Below are 25,818 nucleotides of genomic sequence, written 5' to 3' on the forward strand. Positions count from 1 at the left end.
TACAGGTATATGCCACCATGCCCAGCCATATTATTTTAAATATTTAAAAATCTGATAACCACAAAATTTTATTACTACTTGTGAAAGCTATCAACAAAATTTCTCTTTCATTGATTTCATACACCTGTAATTTTTTTTCTTTATTTTTTTATTGTTGGTTGTTCAAAACATTACAAATTTCTTGATATATCATATTTCACACTTTGATTCAAGTGGGTTATGAACTCCCATTTTTACCCCATATACAGATTGCAGAATCACATCAGTTACACATCCATTGATTTACATATTGCCATACTAGTGTCTGTTGTGTTCTGCTGCCTTTCCTATCCTCTACTATCCCCCCTCCCCTCCCCTCCCCTCCCCTCTTCTCTCTCTACCCCCTCTACTGTCATTCATTTCTCCCCCTTGTATTATTTTTCCCTTTCCCCTCACTTCCTCTTGTATGTACTTTTGTATAACCCTGAGGGTCTCCTTCCATTTCCATGCAATTTCCCTTCTCTCTCCCTTTCCCTCCCACCTCTCATCCCTATTTAATGTTAATCTTCTTCTCCTGCTCTTCGTCCCTACTCTGTTCTTAGTTACTCTCCTTATATCAAAGAAAACATTTGGCATTTGTTTTTTAGGGATTGGCTAGCTTCACTTAGCATAATCTGCTCTAATGCCATCCATTTCCCTGTAAATTCTATGATTTTGTCATTTTTTAATGCAGAGTAATACTCCATTGTGTATAAATGCCACATTTTTTTTAATCCATTCATCTATTGAAGGGCATCTAGGTTGGTTCCACAGTCTTGCTATTGTGAATTGTGCTGCTATGAACATCGATGAAGCAGTGTCCCTGTAGCATGCTCTTTTTAGGTCTTTAGGGAATAGACCAAGAAGGGGAATAGCTGGGTCAAATGGTGGCTCCATTCCCAGCTTTCCAAGAAATCTCCATACTGTTTTCCAAATTGGCTGCACCAATTTGCAGTCCCACCAGCAATGTACAAGTGTACCCTTTTCCCCACATCCTCGCCAGCACTTGTTGTTGTTTGACTTCATAATGGCTGCCAATCTTACTGGAGTGAGATGGTATCTTAGGGTGGTTTTGATTTGCATTTCTCTGACTGCTAGAGATGGTGAGCATTTTTTCATGTACTTGTTGATTGACTGTATGTCCTCCTCTGAGAAGTGTCTGTTCAGGTCCTTGGCCCATTTGTTGATTGGGTTGTTTGTTCTCTTATTGTCTAATTTTTTGAGTTCTTTGTATACTCTGGATATTAGGGCTCTATCTGAAGTGTGAGGAGTAAAGATTTGTTCCCAGGATGTAGGCTCTCTATTTACCTCTCTTATTGTTTCTTTAGCTGAGAAAAAACTTTTTAGTTTGAGTAAGTCCCATTTGTTGATTCTAGTTATTAACTTTTGTGCTATGGGTGTCCTATTGAGGAATTTGGAGCCTGACCCCACCGTATGTAGATCGTAGCCAACTTTTTCTTCTATCAGACGGCGTGTCTCTGATTTGATATCAAGCTCCTTGATCCATTTTGAATTAACTTTTGTGCATGGTGAGAGAAAGGGATTCAGTTTCATTGTGTTGCATATGGATTTCCAGTTTTCCCAGCACTATTTGTTGAAGATGCTATCCTTCCTCCATTGCATGCTTTTAGCCCCTTTATCAAATATAAGATAGCTGCAGTTTTGTGGATTGGTTTCTGTGTCCTCTATTCTGTACCATTGGTCCACCCGCCTGTTTTGGTACCAGTACCATGCTGTTTTTGTTACTGTTGCTCTGTAGTATAGTTTGAAGTCTGGTATCGCTATACCGCCTGATTCACACTTCCTGCTTAGCATTGTTTTTGCTCTTCTGGGTCTTTTATTTTTCCATATGAATTTCATGATTGCTTTCTCTATTTCTACAAGAAATGCCTTTGGGATTTTGATTGGCATTGCATTAAACCTATAGAGAACTTTTGGTAATATCGCCATTTTGATGATGTTAGTTCTGCCTATCCATGAACAGGGTATATTTTTCCATCTTCTAAGATCTTTTTCTATTTCTCTCTTTAGGGTTCTATAGTTTTCATTGTATAAGTCTTTCACCTCTTTTGTTAGGTTGATTCCCAAGTATTTTATTTTTTTTGAAGATATTGTGAATGGAGTGGTTGTCCTCATTTCCATTTCAGAGGGTTTGTCGCTGATATACAGGAATGCCTTTGATTTATGCGTGTTGATTTTATATCCTGCCACTTTGCTGAATTCATTTATTAGCTCTAATAGTTTCTTTGTAGACCCTTTTGGGTCTGCTAGGTATAGAATCATGTCTACTGCAAATAGTGATAATTTAAGTTCTTCTTTTCCTATTTTTATGCCTTTAATTTCTTTCGTCTGTCTAATTGCTCTGGCCAGTGTTTCGAGAACTATGTTGAACAGAAGTGGTGAGAGAGGGCATCCCTGTCTTGTTCCAGATTTTAGGGGGAATGCCTTCAATTTTTCTCCATTCAGAATGATGCTAGCCTGAGGCTTAGCATAGATTGCTTTTGCAATATTGAGGTATGTTCCTGTTATCCCTAGTTTTTCTAGAGTTTTGAACATAAAGGGATGCTGTACTTTGTTGAATGCTTTTTCCGCATCTATCGAGATGATCATATGGTTCTTATTTTTAAGTCTATTGATGTGGTGAATAACATTTATTGATTTCCGTATATTGAACCAGCCTTGCATCCCAGGGATGAATCCTACTTGATCATGGTGCACAATTTTTTTTGATATGTTTTTGTATCCGATTCGCCAGAATTTTATTGAGGATTTTTGCATCTAGGTTCATTAGAGATATTGGTCTGTAGTTTTCTTTCTTTGAAGTGTCTTTGTCTGGTTTAGGTATCAGGGTGATGTTGGCCTCGTAGAATGAATTTGGAAGTTCTCCCTCTTTTTCTATTTCCTGAAGTAGCTTGAAAAGTATTGGTATTAGTTCCTCTTTAAAGGTTTTGTAAAACTCTGCTGTATACCCATCCGGTCCTGGGCTTTTCTTAGTTGGTAGTCTTTTGATGGTTTCTTCTATTTCCTCAATTGATATTGGTCTGTTTAGGTTGTCTATATCCTCCTGACTCAATCTGGGCAGATCATATGACTTAAGAAATTTATCTATGCCTTCACTATCTTCTAATTTATTGGAGTATAAGGATTCAAAATAATTTTTGATTATCTTCCGTATTTCTGAAGTGTCTGTTGTGATATTGCCTTTTTCATCCCGTATGCTAGTAATTTGAGTTCTCTCTCTTCTTCTCTTCGCTAGCATGGCTAAGGGTCTGTCGATTTTGTTTATTTTTTCAAAGAACCAACTTTTAGTTTTGTCAATTTTTTCAATTGTTTCTTTTGTTTCGATTTCATTAATTTCAGCTCTGATTTTCATTATTTCTTGCCTTCTACTTCTTTTGCTGTTGTTTTGCTCTTCTTTTTCTAGGATTTTGAGATGAAGTATGAGATCATTTATTTGTTGGTTTTTTTCTTTTTTTAAGGAATGAACTCCAAGCAATGAATTTTCCTCTTAGAACTGCTTTCAATGTGTCCCATAGATTCCGATGTTGTGTCTGTGTTTTCATTTATCTCTAAGAATTTTTTAATTTCCTCCTTGATGTCTTCTATAACCCATTGATCATTCAGTAACCTATTGTTCATTCTCCAAGTGATGTATTCTTTTTCCTTCCTTCTTTTATCGTTGATTTTCAGTTTCATTCCATTATGATCAGATAAGATGCATGGTATTATCTCTACTCCTTTATATTGTCTAAGAGTTGCCCTGTGACATAATATATGATATATTTTTGAGAAGGATCCATGTGCTGCTGAGAAAAAAGTGTAACTGCTTGATGTTGGGTGGTATATTCTATATATGTCAATTAAGTCTAGGTTATTAATTGTGTTATTGAGTTCTATAGTTTCCTTATTCAACTTTTGTTTGGAAGATCTGTCCAGTGGGGAGAGAGGTGTGTTGAAGTCTCCCATGATTATTGTATGGTGGTCTATTAGACTCTTGAACTTGAGAAGAGTTTGTTTGATGAACATAGCTGCACCATTGTTTGGGGCATATATATTTATGATTGTTATGTCTTGTTGGTGTATGGTTCCCTTAAGCAGTATGTAGTGTCCCTCTTTATCCCTTTTGATTAACTTTGGCTTGAAATCTATTTTATTTGATATGAGTATGGACACTCCTGCTTGTTTCCGAAGTCCATATGAGTGATATGATTTTTCCCAACCTTTCACCTTCAGCCTATGTATGTCTTTTCCTATCAAATGCGTCTCCTGTAGGCAGCATATTGTTGGGTCTTGTTTTGTGATCCATTCTACTAGCCTGTGTCTCTTGATTGGTGAGTTTAAGCCATTAACATTTAGGGTTATTATTGAGATATGGGTTGTTCTTCCAGCCATATTTGTTTATTTCTGTTACTAAACATGGTTTGTTTTCCTCTTTGATTATTTCCCCCCCCCTTTACTGTCCTACCTCCCACTGTTGGTTTTCATTGTTATTTTCCATTTCCTCTTCCTGTAATGTTTTGGCGAGGATGTTTTGAAGAGATGGTTTTCTAGCTGCGAATTCTTTAAACTTTTGTTTATCGTGGAAGGTTTTAATTTCATCTTCCATCCTGAAGCTTAATTTCGCTGGAAACACAATTCTTGGTTGGAACCCATTTTCTTTCAGTGTTTGAAATATGTTATTCCAGGATCTTCTAGCTTTCAGAGTCTGTGTTGAAAGATCAGCTGTTATCCTGATTGGCTTACCCCTAAATGTAATCTGCTTCCTTTCTCTTGTAGCTTTTAAAATTCTCTCCTTATTCTGTATGTTGGGCATCTTCATTATAATGTGTCTAGGTGTGGATCTCTTATGATTTTGCACATTCGGCCTCCTGTAGGCTTTTAGGATTTGGGATTCTGTCTCATTCTTCAAGTCTGGGAAGTTTTCTCGTATTATTTCATTGAATAGATTGCTCATTCCTTTGGTTTGGAGTTCTGTCCTTTTCTGTATCCCAATGACTCTTAAGTTTGGTCTCTTAATGTTATCCCATATTTCTTGGATGTTCTGCTCATGATTTCTTAACAGTCTTGCTGAGCTGTCTATGTTCTTTTCAAGTTGAAATACTTTGTCTTCATTGTCTGATGTTCTATCTTCTAAGTGTTCTACTCTGCTGGTAGTATTCTCCATTGAGTTTTTAAGTTGGTTTATTGCTTGCTGCAATTCTAGGATTTCTGTTTGTTTGTTTTTTATAACCTCTATCTCCCTGTATAGTTGATCCTTTGCTTCCTGGATTTGTTTGTGTAATTCATTGTCGAAGTGATCTTTCATTGTCTGATTTTGCTGTCTAATGTCTTCCTTGATACTCCAGATCATCTGAAGCATGTATATCCTGAATTCTTTATCTGACATTCCATCTGCTGCAGCTGTTACCTCTTCTAAAGTTGAGTTGACCTGCATTGCTTGTGGTCCTTTCTTTCCTTGTCTTTTCATACTGCTTGCGTTTCTTTCTGCTTGGTGAAACTGTAGTGTTTTTGAAATGTTTTTTTCCCCTATATATTTATATTGCTCTTGTATAGTTGAAAAGTCTCCCTTGCAGGGTCGGGCAGCGGTCTGCCTACCTTGCAGGCGCGGGAGGCGGCTCTGCTCTGCCCTTACTCCAATTGGGGTGTCGTGACTACCACGCCGGCAGGTCACTGGGCCTGTTCCGGGCGCGGGCGGCGGCTCTGCTCTGCCCCTACTCCAATTGGGGTGACGAGTGTACCACGCTGGCAGGCCACTGGGCCTGATGCGCCGGTCGGTTGCAGGTCTGCCAACCCTGCAGGCGCGGGCGGCAGCTCTGCTCTGCACCCCCTCCAATTGGTGTGACTTGTCTACCACACCCGCGGGCCGCTGGGCCTGTTCCGGGCGCGGGCGAAGGCTCTGTTCTGCTCTTTCTCCAATTGGGGTGACGTGCCTACCACCCCAGCCGGCCGCTGGGCCTGTTCCACCGGTCGGTCACAGGTCTGCCTACCTTGCGGGCACGGGCGGCAGCTCTGCTCTGCCCCTACTCCAAATGGGGTGACGTGTCTGTCGCACCGGCAGGCCACTGGGCCTGTCCCGCTGGTCAGTCGCAGGTCTGCCCACCTTTCGGGCACAGGTGGCGGCTCTGCTCTGCCCCTACTCCAATTGGGGTGTCGTGACTACCACGCCGGCAGGTCACTGGGCCTGTTCCTGGCACGGGCGGCGACTCTGCTCTGCCGCTACTCCAATTGGGGTGACGTGTGTACCACGCCGGCAGGTCGCTGGGCCTGATCCGCCGGTCTGTCGCAGGTCTGCCTACCTTGCAGGCGCGGGCGGCGGCTCTGCCCTGCCCCTCCTACCACGCCCGCGGACCACTGGGCCTGATCTGCAGGTTGGTTGCAGGTCTGCCCACCCTGTGGGCACGGGTGGCGGTTCCGCTCCACCCCCACTCCAATTGGGGTCACGTGACCACCATACCGGAGGGGCCTGATCCGGGCATGGGCGAAGGCTCTGCTCTGCCCCTACTCCAGTTGGGGTGACATGTGTACCACGCTGGCAAGCCGCTGGGCCTGACCCGCCAGTCTGTCGCAGGTCTGCTTACCTTGCAGGCGTGGGCGGCTGCTCTGCCCTGCCCCTCCTACCACGCCCGTGTACCACTAGGTCGCAGGTCTGCCCACCTTGCGGGCGCGGGTGGCGGCTCTGGTCCGCCCCCTCTCCAATTGGGGTCACACGACCACCACACCGGCAAGCCGCTGGGCCTGCTCCAGGCGCGGGTGGCGGCCCGGCTCCTCCCCTCTGTCTCGACGACAAAGCGAGAGAGACTCGGGTGTCTGTGACTCACCCTCCCTACCAGGAGACCAGCTGTTTCTGTCGCCGCTGGTATTGATGAAGTTTTCTCCTCCGCCGCTTTATGATGATATCAGATCTCTGCCATGTTGGTATCCTATGCGAATGGCAGCATTTTGTTCCCTTTGCCGGGTAACCAAAGCAACGGGTGAGTCCTGACCAGCCCTCACAGGCCCCGTCTCAGTCCTGTTGCCATAGCCCATGAAGGCTCAGTTGGTTTTTACCTCCACAGTACTCGGCAGGACCCGGACCGAGAAGCAGTTTCCGCGGGCTCCTTAGCCCTGGGCCAGAGCAGTTCCGGGAGCCGGAACTCGGCCGCTCCGTGCTCGGTGTATGCTCTGATAAGAGCAGGCTCCAAGAAGCAGTTTCCGCGGGCTCCTTAGCCCTGGGCCAGAGCAGTTCCGGGAGCCGGAACTCAGCCGCTCCATGCTCGGTGTATGCTCTGATAAGAGCAGGCTCCAAGAAGCAGTTTCCGCGGGCTTCTTAGCCCTGGGCCAGAGCAACTTAGCCATTCCGTGCTCGGTGTATGCTCTGATAAGAGCAGGCTCCAAGAAGCAGTTTCCACCGGTTATTTAGCACTGAGCCTGAGTAATCTGTCTGCAAGCCGCAGTCGAATGGCAGCCTGAAATTACCTGTTCTATGGCTGAATGATCTGCGGTCAGTCGAAAACAGGGATGGTGACGTCAGCTCTCCAAGATGGTGGCCGCTGGCCTCCTTTGTGGTCTGACCGGTGTGGAGAACCGAATTGGACCGCTTCCTTCCCCCGTCTAGAACCCAGAATTCAGCACTGAGTACGGTGCTTGCACGGCTGGCAGAAACTGCAGCGCTGTATCCCTGTGTCGCTATCTCCTCGTTTCCCAGTGCGCGTGCTGCAGACTCTAGCCACGGGGCGATTTACTGAATAAGCAGTGTTACCCTCCGTGCAACAAATCTCTCGCGTTTGAGTCCCTGTAGCCGATCCTCGTGCGATAGAAATCCTTCCTCCAGGTTCCGGAGCACCCCACTATTGCTCGAAATTCCTAACAAGATAGCCTTTAGCCGTCCGGACTCATCATACTCCCACACAGTGACACGGCACACGGGGGCAATGCACTCCCCTCGCCGCCATCTTTTTTTTCTCCACACCTGTAATTTTTGTAGCCACTAGCCATTCCCAAGTATTGTACAATGAGGATGTTGAAATAGTATCCTTTCATTATTTGATAATTTTGGCCTCAAATTAGTGGTTTTTCTTTTGTCATTTTTTCTTTTTTTATTCTGTTTGTGTCAGTGTGGTTTTTTGTTGTTGTGTTCTTCTTCTTTTTTTTTTTTTTTCTTCCCATTACTCTTTTTATTTTGGTTCTAGGAATCTAACCCAGGGGCTCTTTACCACTGAACATTTTTACTCTTTATTTTGAGACAGGGTCTCACTAAGTTGCTTAGGGCCTTGCTAAATTGCTAAGGCTGTCCTCAAACTTGTGATCCTCCTGTCTCAGCCTCCCAAGTTGTTGGGGTCACAGATGTATACCACTGTGCCTGGCTCTTCTCATTATTCTTAAAATTTGTAAACACAATGATATATATTCACTAGGTAAGCAAACTATAACAAAAGGCTTATGATAAAAGCAGTTCTTTGTTATCTGCAGCTCCTCCAGCCACACTGAGGCTTCCTAAGGGCACTCAGTTGTGATCCTTTCAGCTGTTCATTATTGAGTGTGTCTTCATTCCAAACCATATGCTTAGACAGCTGTTTGTTATCTCTCTTTTTCAATAATAAATGTATTCACATGGTTAAGAAAAGAAGTTTGAAAAGGAACACATTGAAAAGCTTCTTCGTGTTCCTAACAACTGTCTACCCAGATTCTAGTCACTGGCTTTTACAAGCCACATAAGGTAATTAATCTTATATAAATGCCTGGAAATCTAGAACATGAATGCACACATTTATGATTTTGATAGATAACTATCAAAATATTCTTCCTTCGTGATGAGTGATACCAGTTTGTACTGAAGTACGATGAGTGATACTAGTTTGGGAAGTATGCCTTTAGACTTTGAGTTTGTGCTGGTATAAAAAATGGGAAATAATACCTCTGTATCATTTTAATTTTAATTTGTAGTATTGTGATATACTGCTATTTCCCAGTTTATCAATATTTGATATTTTCTATTGACGTCTTCATATCAGAGATGAGGATATAGCTTTTTTTTAATTTAACATTTTTATTTGTTTTAATTAGTTATATATGACAGTAGAATGCATTTGTGCACTTTGATATACATAGATGAGGTATAATTTCTCATTTTTCTGAGTGTACATGTTGTAGAATCACACTGGGCATGCAGTCACGTATATACATAAAGTAATATCTGTTTTATTCTACTAAAGGATACAGCTCTTTTTTTTTTTTAAGAGAGAGAGAGAATTTTTTTAATATTTATTTTTTAGTTTTTGGTGGACACAACTTCTTTGTTTGTATGTGGTGCTGAGGATTGAACCCGGGCTGCAGGCATGCCAGAAGAGTGCGCTACCGCTTGAGCCACATCCCCAGCCCAAGGATACAGCTTTTTGATCTTACCTCCCCTAGCATTCTTATTCTCCCAATAATGTACGTTAGTCTTTCAGTAACTAATGCTTACATTGCTTTTTACATTGGACTTATGGGTCATTTTAGAGTTAAGTAGTATGTATTATGATTATGATTCCTTTTTTTTCACAACTCTAGCTAATACTTGCTTCTCTCCCCCCCCCACCTCCACCAGTGCTAGGACTTGAACTCAGGACCTTGCTTATGCTAGGCAGGCAAGCAGTGTGCCACTGAACTATATCTATACTCCTAGCCCTTATAAAAATTTTTGAGACAGGCTCTCATTAAATTGAGACTTGCAATTGTGATGCCTTAGCCTCCCAAACTGCTGGATTTATGGGTGTGCACCATTATGTGTGGGTAATACTTGAATTAAAATATATATCTATCTATCTTATTTCGGGGGATTTTGATTCCATATTGCTATTGTAGAGTCTGGGTTATTTTTTTATATGTTAACTGTAGATGCAACCTAATTATGTATTTTATTGACTTATTTGCTTGCTGCAATTCTATCATACATCTTCTTTTCCTTTTTCTTTTTTACCATACGATTTATTTTTATTTTTTTTAGTCATACATGACAGCAGAATGTATTTTGACATATAATACATACATGGAATGTATATACATCAGTCATATTGTCTATTCTGCTGCCCTTCCTATCCTCCCTACTCCTCCCTTCCTCTCCCATCCTTTCTCTCTATCCAATCTAATGTGACACACTTTTTTTTCTCATCACAACATCATATATGTATTCTATATAACAATGAGGTTCTCCTTCCATCTTCCGTGCAACTCCCCTTCTCCCTCTTTTTCCCTCCCACCTCTCTTCCCTATTTAGTCTTCTTCTCATGCTCTTCCTCCCTATCCCATTTTGAGTCACCCTTATATCAGAGAAGACATTGGTCATTTGTTTTTTAGGGATTGGCTAACTTCACTTAGCATAATCTGCTCTAATGCCATCCATTTGCCTGCAGATGCCATGATCTGGTTATTTTTTAGTACTGAGTAATATTCCATTGTGTATAAATGCCACATTTTTTTAATCCATTCGTCTATTGAAGGGCATCTAGGTTGGTTCCACTGTCTTGCTATTGTGAATTGTGCTGCTATGAACATCGATGTAGCAGTGTCCCTGTAGCATGCTCTTTTTAGGTCTTTAGGGAATAGACCAAGAAGGGGAATAGCTGGGTCAAATGGTGGCTCCATTCCCAGCTTTCCAAGGAATCTCCATACTGCTTTCCAAATTGGCTGCACCAATTTGCAGTCCCACCAGCAATGTATGAGTGTACCTCCCCCCTCCCCATCCTCACCAGCACTTATTGTTGTTTGACTTCATAATGGCTGCCATTCTTATTGGAGTGAGATGGTATCTTAGAGTAGTTTTAATTTGCATTTCTCTGATTGCTAGAGATGGTGAGCATTTTTTCATGTATTTGTTGATTGATTGTATATCCTCTTCTGAGAAGTTTCTGTTCAAGTCCTTGGCCCATTTGTTGATTGGGTTATTTGCTTTTTTGTTTTTAACTTTTTGAGTTCTTTGTATACTCTAGAGATTAGAGCTTTATCTGATGTTTGAAGGGTAAAAATTTGTTCCCAGGATGTAGGCTCCCTATTCACCTCACATATTATTTCTCTTGCTGAGAAAAAAACGTTTTAGTTTGAATTCGTCCCATTTGTTGATTCTTGCACAGCCCTGAGCATGCACCTATATTATTTATTTATTTATTTTTTAGAATTTTAATATTTATTTTTTAGTTTTCGGTGGACACAACATCTTTGTTTGTGTGTGGTGCTGAGGATCGAACCTGGGCGGCATGCATGCCAGGCGAGCACGCTACCGCTTGAGCCACATCCCCAGCCCAATGCACCTATTTTAGATTCCCAGGAATTTACAGCAACTTTTCCAAGCTTCTATAGACATCTTGATATGGAACTTTTAATCCTTTTGATTAGTTTATTGCTGGATTCAGCTGTGAACCATTCCTTTAAATGTGAAGTTAAATGCCTACAGTTGTTCTTGATGATCAACCATGGGGAATAGGTTTGTTTTTTTTTTTTTTTTTTTACTTGGTGAGTTCTGAGTCAGGTCAAATACAGGCATCCTTGCAAATAGGGTTTCCAAGGAAACCACAGGACAGATGAAATAATGACAATTTCTGGGAATGAGGAATTAAAAGAGTTCCATCTCTGTTCTGTTCACTCCAGTGGCTGCTAGAGTCAGGAATGGGACTAGAGCAAACTTAAATGCCACAAAGTTGTAGTTCTTTCTGAAATTCAGTTGCATTTTGTGAATAAATATTCCCTGGATTTCCACAAACTTCCAGAGTTCTAAAAAAGTTTTTTTGCTAGTCTTATTGTTACTTTTATGGGGGAGTTTTGGAGATCCATACTCTGTCATTTTTACTATCTTGCCATTATCTTTGTAAGCACTTCTGTGATGTCTCCTTAAATTTATAGTACACATAACCTTTGATTCAGCAATCTAATGTTAGAAGTTTATTCTTCATATATGGTCCTGTTTGAGTAAAAATCCTAGGTGGAGGATACTCATTGTTGGAATGTTTGTAGTCACCAAAACCTGGGAAATACCTCAGTGTCATTTGCAAGGAAATATATCACACATGACAGATACTCCAGCCTCCAGACAGAATATACTTCATCTGTGATAAAACACGAGAACTTGTCCAGATAAAAGAGCAAGTTGAGGGCTGGGGTTGTGGTTCAGCAGTAGAGCACTCGTCTCGCACGTGCAAGGTCCTGGGTTCGATCCTCAACACCACATAAAAATAAATAAATAAATAAAGGTATGGTGTTCAACTACAACTACAAAAAAAAAGTATTAAAAAAGAACAAGTTGAAAACAGTGCGTGAAATGTTCAGTACACTTTACTTCAGAAGTTATTTTGAAGTTAATAAGACTCCTGTGGCACAAGAGTCAATAAATGGGCTTGACTAAAACTAAAAAGCTTCTTCTCAACAAAGGAAACAATCTGTGAGGTGAATAGAGAGCCTACATCTTGGGAGCAAATTTTTACCCCTCACACATCAGATAGAGCACTAATCTCTAGGGTATATAAAGAACTCATATGCAACAAAATGAAATTGAACCCCTTTCTCTCACCATGCACAAAAGTCAACTCAAAATGGATCAAGGAGCTAGGAATCAGACCAGAGACTCTGTGTCTAATAGAAGATAAAGTTGGCCCTAATCTTCATCACGTGGGGGCAGGCCCCAAATTTCTTAATAAGACACCCATTTATTAATTCTTGGTTTTAATTCTTATACTATAGGAGTCTTATTAAGAAATTTTTGTTGTATATGGATTTCCAGTTCTCCCGGCACCATTTGTTGAAGATGCTATCCTTTCTCCATTGCATGGTTTTAGCACCTTGGTCTAATGTAAGGTAGTTGTAATTTTGTGGATTTGTCTCTGTGTCCTCTATTTTGTTCTTTTCCTTAATTAAAAAAAAAAAAAAAACTTCAGTCCATCTCTGAATGTTTCAGTAATTGAATTATTTCTTATCTGAAAAATTATCTCTTGGGCTGTGGTTGTGGCTCAGCGGCAGAGCGCTCGCCTAGTATGTGCAAGGCCCTAGGTTAGATCCTCAGCACCACATAAAAATAAATAAATTAAATAAAGGTATTGTGTCCAACTATAACTAACTAACTAACTATTTTTTAAAAATATCTCTTTTCCTTCTATTGGATTGACTGTGTATAGAATTGTTTTTAAATGTTTTTTTTTAGTTGTCAATGGACCTTTAATTAATTAATTTATTTATTTATATATGGTGCTGAGAATTGAATCTAGTGCCTCACACATTTGGCAAGTGCTCTGTCACTGAGCTAAGACCCCAGCCCATAGAATTTTTATTGCACAATCACTTTTTCTCCAGATTTTGTTTAATGTCCATATAATTCATATTTTTTGCACATAGTCTGGCTTTCCTATCTGGTTGCTTTTAGCATTTTGGGGGTTTTATGGGGTTTTTATTATTTTGTTTGTTTCTCATCCTTGGATTGAACCCATGTGTGCTCTACGACTGAACTATATCCCCAGACCTTTTAATTTTTTTAAATTTTGAGACAGGGTCTCCCTAAAGTTGCTTAGGCTGCTCTCAAGCCTGTGATCTTCCTGCTTCAGCTTCCTGAGTTGCTGGGATTGCAAGCATGTGCCACCATGCCCAGCTTTTTGTTTTGTTTTGGGTTTGTTGATGTTTTGATTGGCCTTGTTATTCCTGAGGTTTTATAAGGCTGTGCCTAAAAATTATGGGTCTTTTCACATACCATTTTAACAACGGCTCTGAATCTTGATTTCTGAGGGGAGAAATTTTTTGTTCTCTCTTTGATAATTTTCTCTGACTTTGTTAGCCATTACTGCCCTCATAATACTAGTAGGAAATGGGCCTTTACTTTTATCTTTCTTCTAGGAGAATCCCTCAATCTTCCAGCTTAGCCATATTTTCTTTTTCACCATTTCCCCCACGTAGATTGTAGGCCTTAAAATAAGATAGCCTGACACTTATCTGTGATACAGGTCACTTAAGCTTTTTCAGCCTGAGTTTCCTCATGTGCAGAATGAGTATCCTACTAGTTCTTGTAACATAAAATTATGCAGCCAATACTTGAATGCTTTAGTTGGGTACAGCAGGTATTACTTATGATTAATCATTTTTTAGAAGAATTATGATTTATTTTTCATAGCAGTATGTTTTTATTATTCAGTTGTGTTTAAATATGATATCCTCTGATTTCTCTGGTATTTTAATTATGTACCTTTAAAATCCTATTTCCTCTGTTCACTGTTTCTTGAGTTTGTGCCTCTTAGTAGTTTTTTTTAGTCCACTTATATATATTTTTTAATTGATTCCTTATATATTTTTTCAAAAGTCTTGTATTCCCAGTATGATGGTATACTGTGCATCCTCAGCCAATGCTCTACCACTGTGGCACATGTGTGTTCTACTTTAGGGATTCCTCTGCTGGTTGGGCTTGGGAGAATCTAATAAAAATTTAGATGGTGAATGGTAGAAGCCACTTTTAAAGGCCACCCCTTTGTTCCAGTAAGTTACTTGGGCAAGTCCTGTTTCTCCAGCTCAAGCTCTGGGCTATCTTGCTTTCTCCCGAAGTCTGCTTCAGAGGTTACCATAAGGCTATCCTGGGCACATATGGAGTCAGTTGCTTCTTTTTGTACCTTAATTGGTCATGTCATTGTGTAGATTCAACAATAACCCAACCTCTGCTTCTCTCTTCAGCCCAAGTAATACTATTAGGAGCCTTCTGGCTGGCTGATCATGTTTCTTGAGACTTTATATGGGGTCCCTGCTGTTAGTCACCAAAATTTCAGGTTTTGTGGGCAAGAGGAGAGTTGGGAGAGTGGTGCTACTAATGACAACATGTGCATTTGGAATGCTTAACTTGAATTAATAAGCCTGTCTTGCTTTATATTGTTGATTCTGAGTCTGATTTTAAATTTCTAGGACTTTTTGAGAATCCCTTACCTCCAAATTCTTCTCCTATACATGATTTGAGCTGTGTACTTTTTTCTTTAATTTTCCCATCATTCCTAATCTGTTTTCCATCATCTAGGAGTTCCTCAACATTTCTATTCTAATAGCAATCTAATATATTTACATTGTGTTTTAATGTTTTTTTGTAGTTATAGATGGACAACGTCCCTTTATTTTGTTTCACTTTTATGTGGTGCTAAGGATTGAACCACATGCTAGGCAAGTGCTCTGTCACTGAGCTACAGCCTCAGTCCGACATTGTGTTTTAACTAGCATGCATACCAGTAAGTAAACTCTGTATTCTGAGCGCAATTCTCTTAGGATTCTAGACCCATGTAGCTCTCTGGTCCTGGACAGCTATAACAACACCCCACCAGCACCACAAATTAAACAAGTCAAATTTTAAGTTTGTTATCTGTTCTCCTTCCCCACTTCAACCTTTTCCCCTTTCACTTCCTATCCATTATAGCACCAACACACCAGTCACTCAGACAGGGAACCTGGAGAGCATGCTTAGTGTCTCTTTCCCCTAGGCTTCTAGGTTTTGTTTTTTATCACATGATTTAGAATGAATTTCTCTCTGTCTCTCCACAACAGTCACCCTTACTATTTTTCTTATGAATTGCTATAGCAACTGTCTATCTAAAGTCCTGCTTTCCAGTGGTGTTTAAAATCACAGTTATTTCACCCTAAATGTAAATCCTTTATAGGTTTCAGTTAATGCTAGGTTTGGTTGGAAGAACTCAGTGTCAGACATCAAGCCCTTTGCTCTGCCTCCTGCTTTGTGTGTGTATGTGTATGAGAGAGAGAGACGGGGGAGAGAAAGAAAAAATGAATTGGGTATGAAGCTCTGGGACCTTGTATGTGCTAGGCATGTCCTCTTCCACTGAGCTACACCCTCCAGTCCCACTGTTTCCTTTGTTTTTATCTGCTTTACAATAAGCTACTTTTAGTTTTTCCAAACACATATTTTCTCTCCATATTTCACTTTTTTTTTTTTTTTGTACCAAGGATTGAAGCCAGGGGTGCTTAACCACTGAGCAACATCCCCAGCTTTTTTTTTTTTTTTTTTTTTTTTTGAGACAGGGTCTTTTGTTTTTTAATTTTTTATTCTTTTTAGTTATACATCGAAATAGAATGTATTTTGACTTATCATACATACATGGAGTGTAACTTCCCATTTTTGTGGTTGTGCATGATGTAGAGTTACTGGTCATGTATTCATACATGAACATACGAAAGTTATGTACAATTCATTCTACTGTCTTTCCCATTCCCCTCTCCCCTGCCTCGCAGCCCCCCCCCCGCCCCAATCTAGTGAACCTCCCTCCCTCCCCTCCTCCAGCCTATTGTGAGTCAGCATCCACATATCAGAGAGAACATTTAACCTTTGATTTTTGGGGATTGGTTTATTTCACTTAGCATGATAGTTTCCAGTTCCATCCATTTACTGGCAAATGCCATAATTTCATTCTTTAAGGCTGAGTAATATTCCATTGTGTATATGTATCACATTTTCTTTATCCATTCATCTGTTGAAGGGCACCTAGGTTGGTTTCATAGCTTAGCTATTGTGAATCGAGTTGCTGTAAACATTGGTATAGCTGTATCGCTGTAGTATGCTGATTTTTAAGTCCTTTGGGTATAAACTGAGGAGTGGGATAACTGGGTCAGATGGTGGTTTCATTCCAAGTTTTCTGAGGAATCTCTAAACTGCTTTCCAGAGTGATTGCACCAATTTGCAGTCCCACCAGCAATGTATGAGTGTACCTTTTCTCCCACATCCTCACCAATGTTTATTGTTACTTGTATTTTTGATAATTGCCATTCCAACTGGAATGAGTTGAAATCTCAGTGCAGTTTTATTTTGCATTTCTGTAATTACTAGACATGTTGAACATTATTTCATGTATTTGTTGACCGATCATTTTTCTTCTTCTGTAAAGTGTTGAGACAGAGTCTTGCTAATTTGGTTAGAGCCTCAGCCTCCCAAGCCACTAGGGACATTTCACTTTTTCCCCCCTTTGGCCATCATATTCTCTGAGAAATCTTTCCAAGGCCCCAAGATTTGGGTTGATTTCCCCTATTTTGTGCTCCCATTGCTAGTTGTGCATGTATTATGTTGTATATACATCTGTACCACTTACCTTGGTATTATTGTTGTTGATATATTTGTCTTTCATCCCAGGAAGCTCTGGCTTGCTAAGCAGAAGGATTTCTATTTTCTTGTATCCCCAACACCTCTGAAAGTAGAGTATCAATAAAATAAGAATTTGTTAAAAGTAAAATACAGTAAAATGAAATGTTATTTGTGGGAAAGAAGGGTATAGGATTCAGTAACCTCTTCAGGATTATTGGCCTTGTTTTAGATCAGAAAGGGAATGTCTGACTTCTGAACTCAAGGCTTTTTCTCCTGACATTAATCCAAGGACATGACTAGAAAGACAAGCTGAACTTTCTCCTAGTTACAAAGTCTTCAGGCCTTAGCTACTCCTATTCTGCTCTCTTGAAATTTACCCTTGGTTCTTATCACTAAATTCTTCTTGTTCCCTAGGAGACATGAATGAAAGTTCTGTGGAAAACCAAGAGAAAGAACTTCAGGATCTGTTATGGCATCTACTGGCTAATTTTTAAAGAGATGACAATATAATACCTGGAATCTGGATTACATTATAAATCCTTAAAGAGAAGTACATGGGGATCCTGAGATATTTCTCTGTGTCAAAAGTGGAGAGAAGCATCTTGTCATAGTTACAGAAACAGGAATAGTGTTGTTACTCTTCAAAGTGATGATTTCAGAAACATTGCAAGTGAAATATATTTGTCTTTGAAATTCCAAGCCAAATGGCCACACAAGACTCCCCTGTGAAATTCTGTAAGAAAGAACTTCAGGATCCTCAGGAGAGCAGAGATCTCTTTGTAACTGAAGAAAACACTGAGAGAAAAGTAATAAGAGGGGAAAATCTTTCGATGAACCGTTGTTCAGAAAACCTTCAAGTTAAACTTGTGTCTGATGTAACAGAACTGGAGTCACCATTGTTTGGTCATGAGGCAAATTGCCAGAGTAGACAGTTGGAGCGTTCTTTGGGTCCCTTTGACGGTAACTGTAAAGATATTTATAGATGGAGATCACAGTTGGTTAGCTGTAGTCATCAGAGAGCTCACACAGAGGAACAACCCTGTAACCATAATGACTGTGGGAAAATACCAATTACCAACCCAGATGTTCACCCCTCTGAAAAAATCCATACTGCAGACAAACAGTGCAAATGTGGTGGGTGTGGCAAGGACTTCAGTCAGAACTCAGAAATACCACTTCATCAGAGAGACCACACAGAAGGAAAACCCTACAAATGTGAGCAGTGTGGGAAGGGCTTCACCAGGAGCTCTAGTCTGCTGATCCATCAAGCAGTCCACACGGATGAGAAACCTTATAAGTGTGACAAGTGTGGGAAGGGCTTCACCAGGAGCTCTAGTCTGCTTATCCATCACGCAGTCCATACGGGTGAGAAACCTTATAAATGTGACAAGTGTGGGAAGGGCTTCAGTCAGAGCTCCAAACTGCACATCCACCAGCGAGTCCATACTGGGGAGAAACCCTATGAGTGTGGGGAATGTGGGATGAGCTTCAGTCAGCGCTCAAACCTGCACATCCACCAGCGAGTCCACACAGGAGAGAGGCCCTACAAGTGTGGAGAGTGTGGGAAGGGCTTTAGCCAGAGCTCAAACCTTCACATTCACCGGTGCATCCACACAGGAGAGAAGCCTTACCAGTGCTATGAGTGTGGGAAGGGCTTCAGCCAGAGCTCAGACCTTCGCATCCATCTCAGGGTCCATACTGGGGAGAAGCCCTATCACTGCGGCAAGTGTGGGAAAGGGTTTAGCCAGAGTTCCAAGCTCCTCATCCATCAGAGAGTGCATACTGGAGAGAAGCCCTATGAGTGCAGCAAATGTGGAAAGGGCTTCAGCCAGAGCTCCAACCTTCACATCCACCAGCGAGTTCACAGGAAAGATCCCCATTAAGTGACATGAACCTGTTCAGGCTTTTGAGTACTTGTACTATAAAGACTCAAATATTTTTAGTGTAACTCTTACTGCATCTCATGAAGGAGATAGATAGTAAGGTTATTCATATATGTTCCCTCACTGAAAAATCATTCATCCATTTAAAGTATTTAAGTATCAAGCACTGTGTTATGGTATACAATGAGTGGACTATTATTCTGGTTGATGACAGAGTGAAAACATCTGTGCTGTGCAATTTAGCAGTGTTATTAGAACTATGTATCCTATCCAGAATTTTTAACTGCAAGAACTTTATGTTTATCCAAGCAGGGCATGTTTTTCTTTGTTCACATTCTCTTGAGAAATTAGACTTATTGTTTCTCTTCAAATTATGTGCCTTATGTTTTTCATATTTCCTTTAGGTTCTACGTAGCCCTCTCTAAAATTCAAGAGCAGGGATCAAGTTACTAATGGAAATGGAAAATGGTATAGCCCTTTGGAAAACAATTTGGCTGTTCCTATAAAGTGAGACAAACTTATCACCTGGCATGGCAATTCCACTTCTAGAGGTTTATTTTAAGAATAGTGAAAATTAATGTTCACCCATAGCCTTTACATGAAAGTTCATTGCAAGTTTATAACAGGTGTAATAGAGTGAAAACAACCTAAGTGTCCATCAGAAGATGAAAAAGCAAAACAAACCAGAGATCCATATAATGAATACTTTTTTCATAGTAAAAAGAAACTGCTGAGAAAACAACAGGGATGAATTGCAAAAGCATTATGCCAAGGGAAAGAATTCAGTCTCAAATTACTGCATAATGTATAGGAAATTCTAGAAAAGGCAAATCTGTAATGAGATAAAGCAGTTTAGTGGTTGTTCGTGGGGTAAGAGGTGACTGAAGTGGCATAAGGGATGGAAATTTTCTGTAACTGTCTGATCATTCAATTGGGATAACTCACTACCTTCAGACCAGCCTGAGGGATGGAAATTTTCTATATCAGATTTGACTACATGACTGCATTCACTGAATTGCTCACATAAATGGGTGGATTTTATTGTTTATAAATTGTACCTCGATAAAACTAATTGACATAAACACACCAGTGCATATCACCTTGACATCAAAACACTGGTTTCACAATCTCTCCTTAGGCAACGTTGGCAGTTTGTTCTACTATTGAAAACTGGAGTTTTAAACTCTGCTGTTAGATAGATACTAACCATGGGTTTCTTTGAACTCAAGGGAAAATTCTCCCCACATAATTTTTGTTCAGGTTTTCTTGGGTCACCAACTGATCTCTGATTTCCTGAGAACACTGGATCATTTATATGAATTTTCCTCCCACAGATCTGAGACAGCATGATTGTCAGGATTTCAAAAGACTCAGAATCTTTATTTGTAAAAGTCCTTTGGTCCTTTTCATCGTGAAAATTTACCACTTGCTCCTCATTTTAGGCAATCTGAACAGATGATCCTCTCTTTTCTCCAGAGAGAAAAGATTTTGTGGCAGGACTCTATTTTTTTTTTATTGCTTTGCTAGCAAAGGAGAAACACAGGGAACTCCTGTCCCAAAGGCTGTGATTCTCACAGGATTCTTTTTTTTTTTTTAATATTTATTTTTTAGTTGTAGTTGGACACAGTACTTTTATTTTATTTATTTATTTTCATGTGATGCTAAGGATCGAACCCAGGGCCTCATACATGCTAGGCAAGCGCTGTACCACTGAGCCACAACCCCAGCCCTCGCAGGATTCTTAAGCTTTTTTCTGGAAGCTCTAACTCACAGTGCCATAGTCTGTTTTATGTTGCTAATAATCATACTACTAATTGGGTTATAAAGAAAAAAGGTTTACTTTGGCTCATGATTCTGATCCAAGGTCTAGGGATTATATCTAGTGAGGTTTTCTTGATGGCAGCAGAGGGCATCACATGGGAAGTGTTCACGGTCATTATGTCCTCCCTCTTATAAACCCACCAGTCTTCAATGATGGGGTTCCACCCTAATGATCTTACCTAAGTCCTAATCAATTCTCAAAGGCCCAACTACTAATCACCATAGTTGGGTTAAGTTTCCACCCTCTTAATACCTCACAATAGGGTTTTTGGAGGGGATAAGCCATTTCAAACCATACTGCTCAAATAAAATTAAGCACCCATCTTTCCTAGACACTCTAGCCAGAGAAAGGTCCAATTTGTGTTTCTTCATTATTGTTTTATCTTTGTACTATAGAAGATTTCAAACAGTGGCAACAAGAAAAAACAATAAAATGTTGCTCCAGTTCCTACCATTTTAATATTCCACATCTGACCCCTTCTCACCACCTCTACCAGCACCACTGTAGTTACTGCTTTTGCTACAGTCATCTGTCGATTCCACTTTTGTCCCCTTTAGACTAATCACAAAGAAACTGGTGTTATCTTTTAAAAACCAAATATGTACAAAACTTGTTCAAAACTCCTTTAATGGCTTTTCATGACAAAGTAGAATCCAACTTCTGCAGTCTTTGTTCTGGGTCCTTCTCCCTAATCTCATTTTCAGGCATACTGTCATTCTTTTCACTTCAACCATACTAGCCTTGTTCAAAATGTGTGAGGAGAACAGAAATCCTACACAGTGGCAAGCCTCTATGATAAAGGGGAAGTGGGGAAGGAGGAAAATAAGAGAAGGTTCCAAGGAAGCAAGGAGAGTGAGAGCATCTACAGGAGAGGGATCAACCATATTAATTCTGCAGACAGCAGAAGGGTGAGCATGTTAAATTGTGGAGTAGGGGTTCAGATGGGGAGGAGGAAGAGGCATGCATGGTCATGTGAGGTGAAAAACCTCACTGGTGCTTGGAAGTCCCATCACTTCCTCCCAGCATTTATCTAAACATTCCCTAAGCAGAAATGTCAGTATTCCTCCCTTCTATTCCCTTCAGGTTACAGAGATAGCAGAACTGTTAGAAAGTAGAACTGAGATAAAAAGAAAAGTGGTCTCATCCTAGAATCAGATTATGAAGACTTTAGTGTTACTGTGCCTGGACTCTTGTAGTCCCACCCCCCCACACACCCTTTTGGTTTGTTTTTGGTTTTGGTACCAGGGATTGAACACAGGCATACTTAGCCACTGAGGCACATCCCCAACCTTTTTATTTTTTATTTTGAGACAAGGTGTCACTTAGTTGCTTAGGGCCTTGCTAAGTTGCTGAGGATGGCCTAGAACGCCTGCCTTGGCTTCCGGAGTCTCTGGGATTTAGAGTGGGCCACCACACCTGGCATTCCTTATCTTTTTTGACCATGTTTTAGCTGGCTCTAGGTGTTTAAATTGAGCTGCTGCAGTAGAAGCAGAGACACAGAAAAGACATTGCAGACTTAGCCTTAATCTTTTTCTCCATATCTGGGAGTCTGCTGACCTGTCAACCACCCAAAAAAGTTTGGGTTTTTTTTTTTTTTTTTTAAAGTTTATTAGTGGGCTGAGGGTGGATAGCTTGATAGTAAGTAGTAGGATGCTTGTTTAGCATGTGGGAGGAGTTGGGGTTCAATACCCAGCACCCCCCAATTTTTTTTAAGTTCACTTAAGCAAATTGTAACTTGATTTTGGCTCCAGATACTAGAAAATGCTTCCACCCAGTTCAGGAGCATAATTTTTATGTATGTGGTGCAATAAGTGGCTTCAGGGCTCCCTAAAATTATACCCACTTATATTTGTATGATTTTTTCTAATTTTCCATTGTTATTCTGTGTTATTTAATCCTCACCAACTACCCTGTGAAATAGAAATTCTCATTATACAGATTTATGAGTTAAAAATACTGAGATGGCCACAAATCAGTGACCTGAGAAAGTTGATGGCTGGTAAAAATAGTAGCTAACACATGTAGTGCTCATGAAAATTAGGTACTGATGGCCATCATACCGCTGACATGACCTCTGAGGGAAGGACCATGATTATCCTCTGTTTAACAGTTGAAGAATCCAAAACACAGAGCGAGCAAGTTGCTCAAGTTCACACAACAGGTAAGAGGAAGGCCTGGCATTCTACTCCAATCGGCTGTCTCTAGAACCCACACTGAACCTCTAGTCTGTATGTGATGGGCTTCTAAGGCCTCAACTTACATTCGAACTGAATCATGTTCCTTTGTTGTTAAAGATACCTTTAAGTTTTTAGAATAATTGGAAAAGAACAGTAACAGATCCTAGTTATAATTCTAACCCACCAAACACCATTGACATCCAGGCCAGATAACTCCTGCTCCTCCTCTAGCTCCCCCCACCTTTCTGCTCCTCGATATGTCCTCCTCCTTTTTAAAATGGATTCCTTTAGTAATAGAAATAAGGTCATTTTAGTTCATCTTGTCTGTAAACATGAATTTTCATACATTGGGTATGCTTTAAATGAAATACAAGTAACTGGTATGTTCCTCTCTTCCTTCTTTGAGGCTTATAGGATTTTATTTTTTGTTTTTTGCTTACCATTCCCACTAGCAAGTGGCCCATTCTCATTAGCACCAGGGGAGTTTTCAGTGGATCACTACTTTTTTTGTTGTTTCTCTTTTTTTTTTATTTTTTAATTTTTATTTGTTATACATGACAGCAGAATACTCTTTGATTCATTGTACACAAATAGAGCACAATTTTTCACTTCTGTGGTTGTACACAAAGTAGAGTCACACCATCTGTGCAATCATACATGTACCTAGAGTAATGATGTCTGTCTCATTCCACCAGCTGGGCCACTCTTTTCTGTTGCTGTATCTCAGTAACATGTCCACCATTTTGTGTGAGTGGATTTTTGTAGGATTTTTTTTTAAAGAATTTTTTTAATATTTATTTTTTAGTTTTCGGTGGACACAGCATCTTTGTTTGTATGTGGTGCTGAGGATTGAACCTGGGCCGCACGCATGCCAGGCGAGCGCGCTACCACTTGAGCCACATCCCCAGCCCCGTGAGTGGATTTTTGGACTGACATTTTGTAATCTCTTGATACATAAGGTGATAACCAATCTAAAGGCAGAACTTTCTTCACCTTGGTAAGCATGTGTGTGCTTCCTCCTTAATGTAAATACTCTGTGTTAGCTTATGACTGTTGGTACCCAACCTCATTTGTGGGCTGAGAGGTATACAATGTGGAATTTTAAGAACAAGAATGCTGGAGGTTGATCCCAACTACCACTAGCGAGCCCTGGCCCTGTGTGTCACCTTGGACAAGTTGCTCGAACCTTTCGTTTCTTAGTTTCATCTGTAATCTGAGGTTGTGATAGATAGTTCCTCTCCTCATAGTGTTGTAAGGATTGAGCCAACAGAAAGGATTTAAAACAGGCATGTTCCATAGTAGATGAGATATAAATATTATTGTTATTTCCAACTGAACCAAATGCAAGATGCTTGGTGTGCTGAGTAAGAAGGTCCCAAGGATGATAGAACATTGGCAAATGTATATATATAGACAACCTGTAAGGAATGATCTGAGAGAGCATCAGGTCTGCACTATTAGAAGAAATGTGACGTCACCCTGCAGGTCAGGGTCTGAGAACGTTTAACTGTTGGGAGGCAAAATCAGATAATTCTTTGGGAGAAAATATGTCCTGTGCATAGTAGGCTGTTAAGCAGCATTCCTGGCCTTTACCTGCCAGTAGAAAACCCCCTACATTAGTGTAAAAACCAAAAGTATCTCCAAAAATGTATGGGTTGGGTGAAGATTGTCCCTCATGAGAAGCCCTACATAGCCCTAACCAAACAATGTCTACATTTGAATCCTATCTAGGAATACAGGGATGAATTAGTTTTTACTTTATTGCACTATCACCACCTTAATGTTAATGATTTATTGAACACATGCTTTGTGCCAAGCCCTGTGTGTCTATATGTAAGTATATCTACGTGTATATGTGTATGAGTTTATGTATTTTGTTTTCCTTCTGTACCCATGGAGTATTGGTTTCAGGATTTCCCCATCCCCTAAAGATAACCAAGCCACAGATGTCAAGTCCCTTTATAAGGTGTATAGTATTTGAATGTAACCTATGTACGTTCTCTGTATCCTTTGAATCTGAATAATTTATAATACATAATGCAGTGTAGGTACCATTGTGTATTTAGGAGGAAATGACAAGAATAAAAAGTCTGTATATATTCAATACAGACGCAATTTTTTTCAAATAGTTTTGATCCATAGTTGGTTAAATCCATGGATGTGGAGCTTATAGATGTGGAGTATATATGGCAGAGAAAGAATATATGGTATTTGGTGAATCCCAGAAAGATGAAGAATTTCTACCACCATTGACAAATAACATTTTTCATTGAAGCCAAGATCCTGAACAAACAGGAGAGTGAACACTACTCACAATACCTCTTGTCCATGGAATCTCTCATACCAACTCACTGCCACAGTAGAAAAATCAATAAGTATTTGTGAATAAATGAAAACTGTATGATACTATGTATGATACTATGAAGACTTTAGATTAAAAAGCACTTTACTGTAATGTGGCCTTCTCTAAGGGAAAGGCAGTGTTATCTCTTGTGGGCAGTCCCCATGGCAGCAATGGGAAAAGATGATTGCTGTTGGTTAAGTATAGAGACAGATGTGTTTATTTTTTCTTCCAAAGTGCTCACATTGCATTTCAGTAGGTATGTATTCAGGTATACAGGAGTCACATATGTAACAAAATGGCCATGCCAAACTCAAATGGTTTTGGAAGGCCAGTGGTTGTGTCTCAAAAGTAATCCTTCAATGGGGCTGGAGCTGTATGTAGTTCAGTGGCAGAATGCTTGCCTAGCACATGTGAGGCACTGGGTTTGATCATCAGCACCACATAAAAATAAATAAAATAATGGCATGCTGTCCATCTACAACTACAAAAAAAAATTTTTAAACAAACTAATCCTTCAAAAACTGTGG

General features: G+C 40.2%; 1 protein-coding gene and 1 long non-coding RNA gene across 6 annotated transcripts in view; one reads left to right on the forward strand and one right to left on the reverse strand.

Moving 5' to 3' along the window:
- The window catches only part of Znf239 (zinc finger protein 239), a 30,980-nt gene extending 11,661 nt beyond the window's left edge, over positions 1-19,319 (forward strand). For all 5 annotated transcript variants that reach the window (XM_046458414.2, XM_046458413.2, XM_046458415.2 and 2 more), the window contains one exon: positions 17,480-19,319. In XM_046458414.2, coding sequence (XP_046314370.1) covers positions 17,770-18,948 — 1,179 coding nt within the window. In that variant the 5' untranslated portion in view covers positions 17,480-17,769 and the 3' untranslated portion in view covers positions 18,949-19,319. The remainder of the gene's footprint in view (positions 1-17,479) is intronic.
- LOC131424687 (uncharacterized) overlaps positions 1-25,818 on the reverse strand; it is a 98,984-nt gene that overhangs the window by 3,857 nt on the left and 69,309 nt on the right. The window contains exon 4 of the long non-coding RNA XR_009228100.1: positions 17,073-17,168. This is a non-coding gene — a long non-coding RNA (uncharacterized LOC131424687). The remainder of the gene's footprint in view (positions 1-17,072; positions 17,169-25,818) is intronic.

The sequence above is a fragment of the Marmota monax genome, unplaced genomic scaffold (assembly GCF_021218885.2).
Source record: "Marmota monax isolate L192 unplaced genomic scaffold, Marmota_monax_Labrador192_F-V1.1 WCK01_AAM20220418_F8-fsc00161, whole genome shotgun sequence".
Lineage (NCBI taxonomy): Eukaryota > Metazoa > Chordata > Mammalia > Rodentia > Sciuridae > Marmota > Marmota monax.